Here is a 13,022-nt window from a genome sequence, read left to right on the forward strand (position 1 = left end):
GGGCAAGAGAAAGGAAGAGGAACAGCAGCCAGCACAGGGGAGGTGACAGACATGACCCTGCTGAGAAGGCTTGGGATCAAACACCTGGAGGGTTCTCGAGACCCAGGCAAACACTGAGGTCAGCTTGCTCCCATGGAGTCCGGCCCCCAGGTCCTCTCCCCCACTATAAGAGCATGCCTCAAATAGCGTGCCAAGCAGTAGGCAACTATGGCCAAGTCACATCTACTGCAGTGGTTGCTGCTGCTGCCCACACTCTGCAGCCCAGGTGCAGGTGAGTCTCCCAGCCTCCCTCATAGGGGCATCTCCATCACTTACTGAGCCAGTTCTGTGCCTAGGACAACCCCAGGCTGCACATATTCCTGAATTTAAAGACAAGTCAGCTGACCCAGAGAGGCCCTAGGGGCTTGTCCAAGGTCAGTTGGTGGATACTGAGGCAGGAGGACTCAGATGATTGACATAAGTAATGGTCACCCATTTGCAATGAAACTGAGTCGGAGGTGGGATGGAGGCAGAGTGCCAAGTGTATCCTGGATCCTGATGAAGGCTGTTCTGACCCCTACTATAGCTGTCGGGTCGGCCTCATCCCCAGACTGTGCACAGGGTCCTAAATTCTGGTGCCAAAACCTGGAGCAAGCAGTGCAGTGCCGAGCCCTGGGGCACTGCCTACAGGAAGTCTGGGGACATGCAGGAGCTGTGAGTAGCGCTAGGGTGCACTGGGGATCTGGAAAGGAGGAATACCAGGGTGGGCTCTGAATGGGCATAAGGGAAATGAGGTTCCCGCAGAGGCTGGGGTGGTGTGGAGGATGGTATTGCATAGTATGGCATAAAATGATGGGTGGAACTGAACAGAATGAAATAGATGTGGTGACCCGAAACAGGGTGAATGGATGGGAGAGGCTGATAAAAACTGGGAAAGAGTGCAGTGAGCTGGATGGATGGGGGGTTAGATGGAACGAGCTGGGATGAAATGGGTGGGGGGAATAGGATGGGATGGATGGGATGGGAAGGTGTAGGATAGGATGGAACTGGATGGATGGGATGGGATGGATGGGATGGGATAGATGGGATGGGATGGGATGGATGGGGTGAGATGGATGGGATGGGATGGATGGGATGGGATAGATGGGATAGGATGGGATGGATGGGGTGAGATGGATGGGATGGGATGGATGGGATGGGATGGATGGGATAGGATTGGTGGGATGGGATGGGGTAGATGGGATAAGATTGGTGGAATGAATAGGATGGGATGGAATAGGATAGATGGGATGGGATGGGATGGGATGGGGTGGGTGGGATGGAATAGGATGGGATGGACGGGATGGGAAGGGGTAGGATAGGATGGAACTGGATGGATGGGATGGGACGCAACAGAGAAGATGGGATAAAATGAGATGGACCAAATGGAATGGGATAGAATCTACACAACAGTATGAGATTGGATGAGGGGCAGATACTTATGCCTTAGAGGGATCTGTCAGCCTGTGTCTGAGAAAGTCACGCTCCCTGGAGCTAGGAGCACACCTCAACTCTTTTGCTCCACTTGAGACCCTTTTTCCAGAATGACCTGTGCCAAGAGTGTGAGGATATTGTCCACCTCCTCATAAAGATGACCAAGGAAGACATTTTCCAGGTAATGGGAACCAGACCCTGGATGAAGTTTGGGGGACAAGGGATGAGGGGCAAAGTGAGGAGAAGGAGCAAGCTCCCCAGAAGGTGTTTCTAGGCTGAGGTGAGGCCTCCATGTGGATTCATCCACCCAAGGATAGGTTCATAAAACTGAGCTTAGGGGGTGGAAAGATGGCTCCATGGCTAAGAGTACATATGTTCTAGAAGACCTGAGTTCGGTTCCCAGCACCCACCTCAGACAGCTTAGGACCGCAGTCACTCCAGGATGATCTGACACCTCTGGCCTTGGTGAGCCGAGGCCACACACACCCAGTGTGCTCTGGTGGAGGTCTTGCATGCACTCACACACACACTTGCCCACACACACCCAGTGTGCTCCGGTGGAGGTCTTGCATGCACTCACACACACACTTGCCCACACACACCCATTGTGGAGGTCTTGCATCAGGAGACTCTGGTGGGGCAGACCTCACAAAAGCCAGGTTATCCGTCCCTTCTCTGCCCTCCCAGGACACAATCCGGAAGTTCCTGGAACAAGAATGTGATATCCTCCCCTTGAAGCTGCTCGTGCCCCGGTGTCGAAAAGTGCTGGATGTCTACCTGCCCCTGGTTATCGACTACTTCCAGAGCCAGATAGTGAGGACCCCGACCTGCCTGCCACACCCGCCACACAGCTCACGTGCCTAAGTGGTCACTTTCCTGTATAAGTGGCCCCAACACACATACACACACGGAAATAGAGAGAGAACATTCAACCAGATACATACACAGCACCCACACAGTCATATACACAAACACCCATATCCATACCTACACACACACACACACACACACACACACACACACACACACACTTCCCACTACAGTTATAAGAAACTCAGTTCCTTCATCCAGACACCCAGATCAGGTATACCTGCTCAATAACATACTGCAGACATCCAGACATGCCCTCCATCCCCTCTCTCTCACACACCCTTATTCTTATTTATTCTCACACCATATGCTCACACGCATTCACACTTTTCCAGACACCTGCCCCACGGCCCTACATCATCCCATCTATCTTTGCCCCTTCCCTGGAATCCTAAGATGGAGCCTCTCACCCAGCCTGCTTCCCAAAAGTTCAGGCTCAAAGACTGTGATCCTTGTCCCTGAATAGAGCCTGGGCAGTGAGGGGTTCCCTCCTGATCCTAACAGCCCTTACCTTTCTGTGCCCTAGAACCCAAAGGCTATCTGCAAGCATGTGGGCCTGTGCCCACTGGGACAGGCTAAATTAGAACAGGATTCAGGGATGCAAGATGCTATTCCAGATCCTCTGCTGAACAAGCTGGTCCTCCCTGCGCTGCCAGGGGCCCTCTTGGCAAGGCCTGGGCCTCACACACAGGTAAGTCAACCCTCCCCACCTCACCCGCCAACAGCCGCTTGTGGGAAATCCCGAAGGCTAAAGTGGCCACTGAGACACGTGAGCACCCAGAAGGGCAGAGCTGGAAAGAGACAAAAAGCACCAGGCAGAGCCTAAAGTAGGAGGAAGAGAAGGCAAGGTGAAACCGGCAGGGCTCCGAAAGCACCAACCTTAACCCCACCTCACCCCTTCCTTCCTCAGGACCTCTCTGAGCAGCAGCTCCCCATCCCTCTGCCCTTCTGCTGGCTTTGCAGAACTCTGATCAAGCGGGTCCAAACTGTGATTCCCAAGGTAAGGCCTCAGTGCCCAGAACCCCACGGAGCTCAGGAGGGTCCCTAATAGCTGCACCTTCCCTCACCTCCACACACCAAGAAAGCTGTGAGGAGGTAGGTGAGGAGACACCCACGCCTTGTCCATACCCAAGGAACCTAAGGCTCAGGTACAGGAGAGTCTGTCAGGGTCAGCCTTCTCTTCCAGGAGCTCACCATCTGAAGGCTGAGAAGCCCTGATGGTCCCTGTAGTAAAAGAATGCATTAATTTCTCCAAATCTGAATGTCCACCAGTAATCTCCATCCCTCTGTGCTCCAAACCCATGGTGGCTTCTCCCAGTGGCCTCATCAGCCCTGGGCTGTCCTGCCCACAAATGGTCATGCCCTATAAACACTGCCCAAATGGAGTCACTAAAGATCCACAGCAGGGCACACATCCCCACCTTTCTGAAGCCTGTGTTGTGGAAAGAAGGTGCAGATTATAGACCCCGTGAGCTGAGGGGTCACGCAGATGAAATCATGGGAATTAGGCCAGGGGAGGCTCTGAAGAAGTAACAATTAAGACAAGATCCAGGCAGAAGCAAGGTCCTGATGAGCCAAAGACATCCATCAAGAAGGAAGGAGCTCAGGGAGCTAGGAAGATGGCTCAGTGAGAAACATCCTGGCTGCACCTGAGTTCAGATCCTCAGCATCCATAAAAAGTCGGGGATAGCAATGCACGCTTGGAAATCTATGCACCAGGGAGGCAGAAATGGGCAGCTCCCTGGAGCTTGCTGGCCAGTCAGCGTAGCCCAATGGGTGAGCTCCAGGGTTAGTAAGGAACCTTGTCTCGAAAAACAAGTTAGAAGGGCTGGAGATATGGCTCAACAGTTAAGAGCACTTGCTGCTTTTCCAGAGGGCTGAGCTGGGTTCCCAACACCCCTGTCAGGCAACTCCTGATCTGGGGAATCCAACGCCCTCTTCTGGCACCATGGGTACCCGCACATATGTAGCATACATATACTCAGATACACACATATATATAAATAAAAATAAATCTTTAAAAAAACGATAAGGTGGGGATTGACTAAGGAAGACACTACATTGACCTCTGACCTCCACATGCCTGCACACACAAGAACATATACAAGAACATGCACATGCATAAACAAACAAACGACCAGTCAAACCAGCCTGAGCATCACCGGCGGAAGACTGAATCAAGAACCGAGAAAAAGCATGAAGAGACAAGGTGTGGACGGGTGGAAACAGTGGCAGAAGAGCTGAGAGGGAACAGTCAGCAAAGTGGGGGGTCTGTTGTCAGGGAAGGGTGTTCACTTGATCAGAAAACTGCTGAATGGCCAGGTAGGATGAGAGCTGGGCAGAGGATGCAGGGCTGAAGTGTTCCAGAAAGGGGAGCAGGCCCAGAGAGGCTTCCTAAGGTCAGAAGCCATTTTAGCATCATCTCCAGACAGCAGGGACCAGAGAGAGGATAAGGCCAGGGAGGTAGCCCAGGGTGGAGCCCAGGTCACCAGTGAACAGCTTGTTCACTGACTACAGTGACTGTTGACTTATACAGTGACCATAACAGGAGGAGAGCCATGTGTGGGTTGATGATGTGTGGGTTGATGCCTTAAGCAGCGTGCCCCATTTCTGAAGTACCGCACACTCCAGAGGTGTCCATACACTGAGCCCTCTTCCTTTCTCAACCTCCTGGCACTGGGGCTAGCTTGTCACATGGGCTGAATAAAGGAAAGAGCCACACATCTGTGGCCTCTGCTGCCCTTCAGCTTAGAGGTTGTCTGAAGTTGGCGAGAGGTAGGAGAAGCGTGGCTTTCCCAGGGGCTCTTAAAGACCCTGTCTGGCCCAATGAAAGGAACTGTCTGTCTTCCTGATGGATGACCACGGGGAAGTAGGGTGGCCCTGGCTCAGGAAATGGGCTTGGAGTTCTAGCTTTGGGCCAGGCTGTCAGAAGCCTTGGCCTTGCTGCCCCTTTCAAGCGGCTCTAAAGCAATTGGAGTCAGATCTGGGTCTGGTGTCAACTGCTGCCTCTCTCAAAGACTCCAGGTGCGCCCCTGAGTCACTGCTGTCTCGGATGCTCAGTGGCCTGTGGACAGCACGCCTCGCCTTCCTAGAAGGGAGAAAGGGGTGTGCCTGGGGTGCCCATTCATATGCCAGAGGAAGGTCCCATGCTGTCCTTTCTCCACCTCCACCCCAGGGTGTGCTGGCCGTGGCTGTGGCCCAGGTGTGCCACGTGGTACCCCTGGTGGTGGGGGGCATCTGCCAGTGCCTGGCTGAGCGCTATACAGTCCTCCTACTTGATGCACTGCTGGGCCGTGTGGTGCCCCAGCTAGTCTGCGGCCTCGTCCTCCGATGCGCCACTGAGAACGTCATCGACCCAGGTAAGTCTGCTCTCATCCCCCACCCCTCCTCCTTTGGTCCTCTTCCTGACTTATAGCTACAGTGCACATATAGAGGAGGAGGGTACATGGACAAGGTGGGGGACAGGAACCAACACTGTTTTTTTTTTTAACTATTTATATATTTATTTGTATGGGTATGTGTGTTTTGCAAGCATCTACATCTATATGCCCTGGGTGTGCCTGGTTCCCACAGAGGCCGTAAAGGAAACTGAATCCTCTATAATGGGAATAACTGACAGTTGTGCGCCACCATGTGGGCTCTGGGAATTGAACCCAGGTCCTCTGGAAGAGCAGCCAGTACTCTTAACCAATGAACCATCTCTCCAGCCCCAGAACCAACACTTGTGTATGTCAGCTTTGGGAAAAGGATTAAAACAGTCTCACTACAGAGCAGAGACAGGCCTCAAGCTTGGTGTGATCCTCCTGCCTCAGCCTCAAGTGCTGGCGTGGCAAGGTATGTGCCACCACGCCCACCCTGAAGTACAGTTTTGACTGTTTTCCCTTTAGCCCTCCAGGCTTTGGACTCCCCGGTGGAAGAATGGCTGCTACAAGACACTGAGTGCCACCTCTGCAAGGCCGTGATCACCAGGGCTTGGAACGCAAGTGAAGAGGCGATGCCGCAGACAATGCGCCAGGCCTGCCTTCGCTTCTGGCTGGACAGGCAAAAGGTACAGGGTGGGCACACGAGTAGGACTTACGCGTGGTTGTGGCTGAACCAGAAGAGGCTTTGTAGCCGGAGACACCCAGGACTTGGACTGGATCCCAGCCATCAACAGGCCTTCTTCATGGGCCAAGTTCAAAGTGCTATTAGTCCCAGTAGAAAAGGGTCACGCTGTCCTTTCTTGGTATCACCCCAGTGTGCTTGCCACCCTGTGTCCCTGGTGGGCCACATGCAACCCCCATGGTGGGCAGCATCTGACAGTGTCTAATAGGCAACGGAAAATGAGCAAAACCAGGGCCAGCTGGAGCAGGAAAAGAACTCAGCCTTCTCCCAGGATCCTCCCTGTCCCTGCCTGCTCACTCTGTAACTCAGCTGGGAGCAGTCCACCTGTACGTGAGGGCTAGAAGCTGAGTGTGGTAGTGGGGGCCTGTGATCCTAGCATTTGGAAAGCTGACGAAGGAGAATCAGGAGTTCAAAGCCAGCCTCAGCTATATAAAGAATGAGCTCAGGGTCAGCCTGGGCTACATGAGACCTTGTCTGGGAAAAGGAGATAGAAAGGGAAGAGAACAAGAGGAAAGGGGGAGGGGACTGAGTGAGATGGCTCACTGGTACTGCCTCCAAGTCTGACAACCTAAGTTTGATCCCTGAAATCCTTATGGTGAAAGCGAAGAATCAACTCCTGTGAGCTGTCCTTCTGAGAACACGTGTGCCCACACACGTATAAATAAATAAAACACAATTTTAAGACATTTCAAAGCCAGGCGGCGATGGTGCATGCCTTTAGTCCAGCACTCAGGAAGCAGAAGCAGGCAGATCTCTGCGTTAGAAGCCAGCCTGGTCTACAGAATGGGTTCCAGGGAAGTTAGGGCTGCCCAGAGAAACCTGCCTCAAAACACAAAACAAGCAAAAGACATTTTAAAAGAAGAACTGAGATTTATGGTTCTGTAACCTACGATAAATTCCCTCACCAAAGTAGAAAAGTACTTCCTTTAGAAGGATAAAACTGGACTCGCTGAACATAGCGAACAATGAGGACTACTGAGAACTCAAGAACAATGGCAATGGGTTTTTGATCCTACTGCACGTACTGGCTTTGTGGGGGCAGTTTGGATGCTCACCTTACTAGACCTGGATGGAGGTGGGTGGTCCTTGGACTTCCCACAGGGCAGGGAACCCTGATTGCTCTTTGGGCTGAAGAGGGAGAGGGACTTGATTGGGGGAGGGGGAGGGAATTGGGAGGCGGTGGCGGGGAAAAGACAGAAATCTTAAATAAATAAACGGAAAAAAAGAAAGAGGGTCTCGTGTAACCTAACCTGACACTGAAGGATCTTCTGATCCTCCTGCCTCCACCTCCTTTGTACTGAGACCTCAGGCGTGTACCACTATGCTCAGCTTTGTGTGCTCCAGGCAGTTTAAACTGACGGCCTCATGCATGCTGGGCAAACATGAACTGATGTGAGTGAGGCAAGCCCACGAATCTCTTCCCAGAAGCCAGCTCCAGGGCCCTGCCTTCCCCACAGAAACCTGTTGCAGCCAATCAGGCTTAGGTGGGGTCTTTTTTTTTTTCATGTGTATGTGTTTCATGTTTATACATGTATGGGCACCATGTATGTGCGGTGCCCAGAGAGGCTGCAAGAGGCCAGCAGATTACCTGGAACTGGAGTTAAGGATGGTTATGAGCCCCTCTGTCAGGTCCTCCAAAGGGGGACAAGTATCACATCCACTGAGCCATCTCTCCAGTCCTTAGATAGAGTCTGAAAGGTCAGCCAGGCACTGACAGACGCATGCCCACCGTCAGAAGGAATGGAGTAGCCAGGGGAGGTAAGAAGGCCAGGACTACAGAACAGAGAAGTCCTGCCATAGACTGGGACCTACATATTGTCTATCTGTCTTTTCTCAGTGTGAGCAGTTTGTGGAACGGCACACACCCCAGCTGCTGGTCCTGGTGCCCAGGAGCCGGAATGCCCATACCACCTGCCAGGTACCCCCACCCCTTTGGCTGGTCCTGGGATTTCTCTCTGCTCCTGGAGCCCCACCTCCCATGGTTCAGGATCCTAGGAACCCCATATCTTAAAGCCCGGCAGCCCAGGTGCAGCAATCCAGCACTAGTTGCACCCACAGAACAGAGCAGCAAAAACCCTAACACAATAAGGTGGAAGGGGAGCAAACAGACGGCGGGGTAGACAGCTGAGGGCTGTGGTTGTGTTCAGTGGCCAGTGTGTGTCTGGTGGTGGGGTTATAGTTCAGGATGGGGGGGTCCCAGAGGCCATGTCTTGGAGAGTGGCACCACAGGTCCTGAAGGTCGTATCCAGGCAGCGGGTCTGAAGTGAGAGCTGTCTCCATACCCGCTGCTGTCTCTGGCAGGCTCTGGGAGTGTGTGAGGCCCTGGCCAGTCCTCTGCAATGCTTCCAAAGCCCGCACCTCTGAGAACTCGGTCTCCAGGTAAGTCCCAGCCCCAATCCTGCCCCTTCTGTGGACTGTGTTACCCTACCTCTCTCCCAGGCCCAGCTCCCGGCTTCTGAGGGTCTCCAGTGGCCCCATCAAGAAAAGGCTTTTTTGTTTGGCTGTTTTGGGTTTTTGACCTATTGTCACTCCTTGCCCTTCTCACCCCATCCAGTCCTCCACAGTTTCTATCCACGGCCTCCTCATATCTGGACTGCCTGACCTTAAGGATATCACATATTCGAGCTAAACTCAAACTTTCTTAGACCTCAGGGGAAATCATGCTTCACTGTCTAAGCTGTCCCCACTCCCTCAGATGCCAAGAGTACCATGGTCACCTGACTCCATCCTCTCTGCAGCCAATAACTTTCCAGGTCACTGTTTTCTAAGCCAGGAGTGGCTCTAACACCAGAGTCAGGAAATGACCCGGGGGATGAAGGGCAACAGTGGTCTCTCAAGGGACCCTGCCTGATAGTGATCTGGGTCCGGGTCACAGTGTACTCCAGGCTAGCCCCTCACTGTGTGGTTTACCATCTGTTCACACGACTGCACTGGCAGTCCCTGTGGGCAGGGGGCACTCTCACTAAGTCTCTCAGGGACCAGTCTAATATGCCCTTCCCTATTAAGTCCATCTGGGCACCTGGAGCGAGGGAGGCTGCCAAGATGAGAGTCGTCTTTTCCCCGGTTCCCAGGGTTCCAGCCTTGCCTGCTGAAGCAGGAAGAGTGAGGTGACCTGAGCTCTGGTCCCAATCCTGCCATCAACAGGCTGTGGGCCCCCAGACAAAATGCACAGTCCCCTCTTGAGATATCACTAGTGTCTTAGGTTTCTGTTGCTGTGAAGAGACACTATGTCCAGAGCAACTCTTTGTTGTTGTTGTTTGTTTGTCTGTTTTTGTGGTCTTTCGAGACAGGGTTTCTCTGTAGCTTTGAAGTCTGCCCCGGGAACTAGCTCTTGCAGACCAGGCTGGCCTCGAACTCACAGAGATCCACCTGCCTCTGCCTCTAGAGTGCTGGGAATAAAGGCGTGCACCAACACCACAGCAACTCTGATAGAGAAAAACAATTAATGGGGTGGCTTACAGTTTCAGAAGTTTAGTCCATTATCATCGTGGTACGACACGGGTGAGGTAAAGGCAGACATGGTGCTAGAGCTGAGAGTCCTACATCTTGATCAGCAGCAGAGAGGAAGTGTGAGACATTGGGTGTGGCTTGAACATATAGAGACCTCAGAGCCCACCTCCACAGTGACATACTTCTTCCAACAAAGCCACACCTCCAAATAATACTGCTCCCTTTGGGGGCCATTTTCTTTCAAATTGCCACAACTACTCAAGCTACAAGTGGCCCAGTGAAGGGGCTCCGGCTCTTCTGAGCAGCTGCCATCACAACAGGCCCCAGACCCAGCAGCTACTCCCCACCGCCCAGAAGCCTCACCTCCTACCCTAAACCCCCTACTTCCTTCCTCACAGCACCCTGTGCCCTCAGCCCTCTGTCAGCCTGCGTGCCCCACGCTGCCACAGCCCTTCGGGGATGAGGCACAGCAGTCTTCTGGAAGCCTTCATGGGGCTTCAGGTCTTCACATCCAGCAGAGCCATGCCCAGCTCCTACAGCTCCTACGCCCCCAGGGACTGGGAAGAAACTGCCATGGCTCCCAGAAGACAGCAAGGAGAAGCCTGAGTCTGGCCTCATCAACCTCTTGCTAAGGCTTCTATGAAATGCAAGCTTCGGAAGAATAAAAATGGGAACCTGAAGTGTTGTAAGGGTCATGGGTGAGGCTCAGTAGAGAACACTTTCCTAGCATGCAGAACCTGGGCTGAATTCCCAGCACTAAAACGGAAAACAAACACACAAACAAGTTTGAAGGCGGTGTCATGATGTCTCTTGGCCACAATCTCAGCACTTGGAGACTACAGCCTGTGATATAGAGCTTTCTTTTTTTTAAGTGAAACAAGGCACAAACAGTCCAAAACACAGACATAGGCATTATGAAATTCTCAGCTTGTGCTTTTTCAAAAAAGAGAATAAAAACCCAAACCAGGAAGGACTGGTGAGATGCTTTGGCGAGTAAAAGCTGACTGCCCCAGGCTGATGGTCTGAGTCTGAGCCCCACGATCCACATGGGAGGAGGAGAGAACCAACTTCTAGTTGTCCTTTGGCCTCTACATGGACCTCCCCCCCCCACATATAAATACAAACATGCATGCACATTTAATTTAAAAATTTGGCCAGTGGCATGGTTCAGCAGATAGAGATATTTGCTGCCCAAGCCTGATGATCCCTGGAACCCAAGATGGTAGGAGAGTTGGCTCCCAAAAGTTATCCCCCTGACCTCCAGACTTATGCCATGGTACACATGTGTCCCACCCCACCCTACCCCCGCCGTTATAAACATACACATAATAATGATCATTTACTCTTGAGTCAGGAAATCCCTGACCTGGGTGAGGGTGAGCATTGCATGTGCTGGCCATTATGGTTCCGTATTTGAGGAGCTCTCTGCTAGGGCTTCTTCTAGAAAGGGCTTCTGGAGCTGACGGTATAGCTTAGTGGTGGAGCACTGACTTAGCACGCTCTAGACCCCAGGTTTTATCCCAGCACTGAAAACAAAGGGCATGGAAAGAGGGCTAGATTCTCCTGTCTTTTTGTAAGTTTACAGTCCTGGGAGTGATTCCATGTCTGCCCCGATATCTAAGATTAGTGAGGACTGTGCATACAGGGACCAGCTCCCATGCTAACACTATGCCTGGATCACAACTAATAAAATCCTGTTCCCCTGTGCAAAGGAAGAAAACCGTGTCTTTAAAGGAGCGGCAGGAGTCAGAGCCTCAACCTAATGTCAGCAGGGCCGGGGCGCACCTCTTTCTCGGCCCTCCAGAGCAGGGGTCCCCATCCACTGCCCCCCTCCCTGCTCCAGCCTGGCACCCTCCTGCTGCCTCCTCTTTCCCCAGAAGCTTACTTTTTAAGGTGAGCTGAAGGTGCCAAAATATCAAAATAAGCAAATGAGAGGCTGGGGAGTTCAGCAGCTTAGAGAACTTTTCTCTTTCAGGGAGCGTGGGTTTGATTGCCAGCACCCACATGGCAGCTCACCATCTGCAACTCTAGTTTCAGAGGATCCGATGCCCTCTTCTGACCTCCAAGGGCACCAGACAAGTGCCTGATGCACAAGCACACATGCAGGCCAAACATTCATACACATAAAACAGGTGAATCTAAAAAATTCAATCTTCAGTACTAAAAATCTAAATGCCAGGTGTATGTGTGTGTGTGTGTACATACACATACATATATATGTGTGGCCGGGCAGTGGTGGCACACGCCTTTAATCCCAGCACTCAGGAGGCAGAGGCAGGTGGATCTCCATGAGTTAGAGGCCAGCCTGGTCTACAGAGCTAGTTCCAGGGCAGGCCCCAAAGCTAGAGAAGCCCTGTCTCAAAAAAAAAAAAAAAAAAAAAAAAAAAGAAAAAAAAAAAGTGTGTATCGTCTTCATCAACTTAGACCATGAAACCCAATACATGGACAACTTCAGCAGAACCGCCATATATGGGCTGCCCATGCATGCTTCAGCATTGTCAAGGCATAAATTTCATTCATTTTCATATGTGTGTGTTTGTATGTATGTATAAACTTTTGCCATGTTTCTAATTACAAAAAACTACATTTGTTAAAAACAATCTAGAAAATACAAACAAAAACAGACCCATGATATTCAATCTTACCAACCCCAAGGGAGGCACTGTGACCATATGCATATTCCAACAGTATACTTAATTCTTCCCGCACTCCAGACCCTCTGGCTCCACCCCACCACCCAAGCACCAGTGCAAACTTTCTGCTCACCCTGCTCTGAGACAGCAGATGAAATGCAAATCCTTGGCCTCTAAACTTAAACTTCACAATAGGTATTTCATAAATGTACAACACATTGTTGTCTTAAAAGTCACTGTTTTCATTACTGCACTCAGGCAACGGAGTGCAGTAATGGGGATATTTTACCTTTAAAAAGCAGCGATGTAGCTGGGTTGGGAAAATGAGCCAAAGCATGAGGATGAGAGCCTGAAGGGAGATCGCAGCTATTTTTGCCTGACTGCTTTACTCCTGGCTGGCAAATGCATCAACTCTGTTTCTACTGTGACCGCCACCACTATCCTTCACTGAACGGAACTGTTTTGTGATGTGGGAGTGTCATATCAATCTGTTGATTTCATTGGCTGAGCAAT

At 51.7% G+C, this 13,022-nt stretch overlaps 1 protein-coding gene across 2 annotated transcripts; it reads left to right on the plus strand.

Annotated features, from left to right (window-relative positions):
* The first annotated feature begins 57 nt into the window (after nt 1-57).
* On the plus strand, nt 58-11,593 carry Sftpb (surfactant protein B). Of its 2 annotated transcripts, none has more exons than XM_050132872.1 (11): nt 58-271; nt 566-693; nt 1,562-1,633; nt 2,140-2,265; nt 2,849-3,013; nt 3,233-3,322; nt 5,567-5,681; nt 6,210-6,370; nt 8,264-8,344; nt 8,728-8,805; nt 10,275-11,593. In XM_050132872.1, the coding sequence occupies exons 1-10, from the start codon at nt 208-210 to the stop codon at nt 8,788-8,790; spliced, it is 1,065 nt and encodes a 354-aa protein (XP_049988829.1). In that variant the 5' UTR covers nt 58-207; the 3' UTR covers nt 8,791-8,805; nt 10,275-11,593. The 2 variants fall into 2 exon arrangements, with proteins under 2 accessions (XP_049988829.1, XP_049988828.1); XM_050132871.1 differs by having other exon boundaries at nt 65-271; nt 5,498-5,681; nt 10,275-11,587.
* The last annotated feature ends 1,429 nt before the right edge of the window (nt 11,594-13,022 follow it).

This window comes from Alexandromys fortis, unplaced genomic scaffold (genome assembly GCF_014885135.2).
Source record: "Alexandromys fortis isolate MF-2015 unplaced genomic scaffold, M_Fortis_MF-2015_v1.1 scaffold_397, whole genome shotgun sequence".
Classification (NCBI taxonomy): domain Eukaryota; kingdom Metazoa; phylum Chordata; class Mammalia; order Rodentia; family Cricetidae; genus Alexandromys; species Alexandromys fortis.

Coding starts and splice junctions, on each gene's coding strand:
- Sftpb (XM_050132871.1), top strand. CDS start 208: ATGGCCAAGTCACATCTACTGCAGTGGTTGCTGCTGCTGCCCACACTC. Junction 2,266..2,848: donor ACTACTTCCAGAGCCAGATA/GTGAGGACCCCG, acceptor TCTGTGCCCTAG/AACCCAAAGGCTATCTGCAA. Junction 8,345..8,727: donor ATGCCCATACCACCTGCCAG/GTACCCCCACCC, acceptor TGTCTCTGGCAG/GCTCTGGGAGTGTGTGAGGC.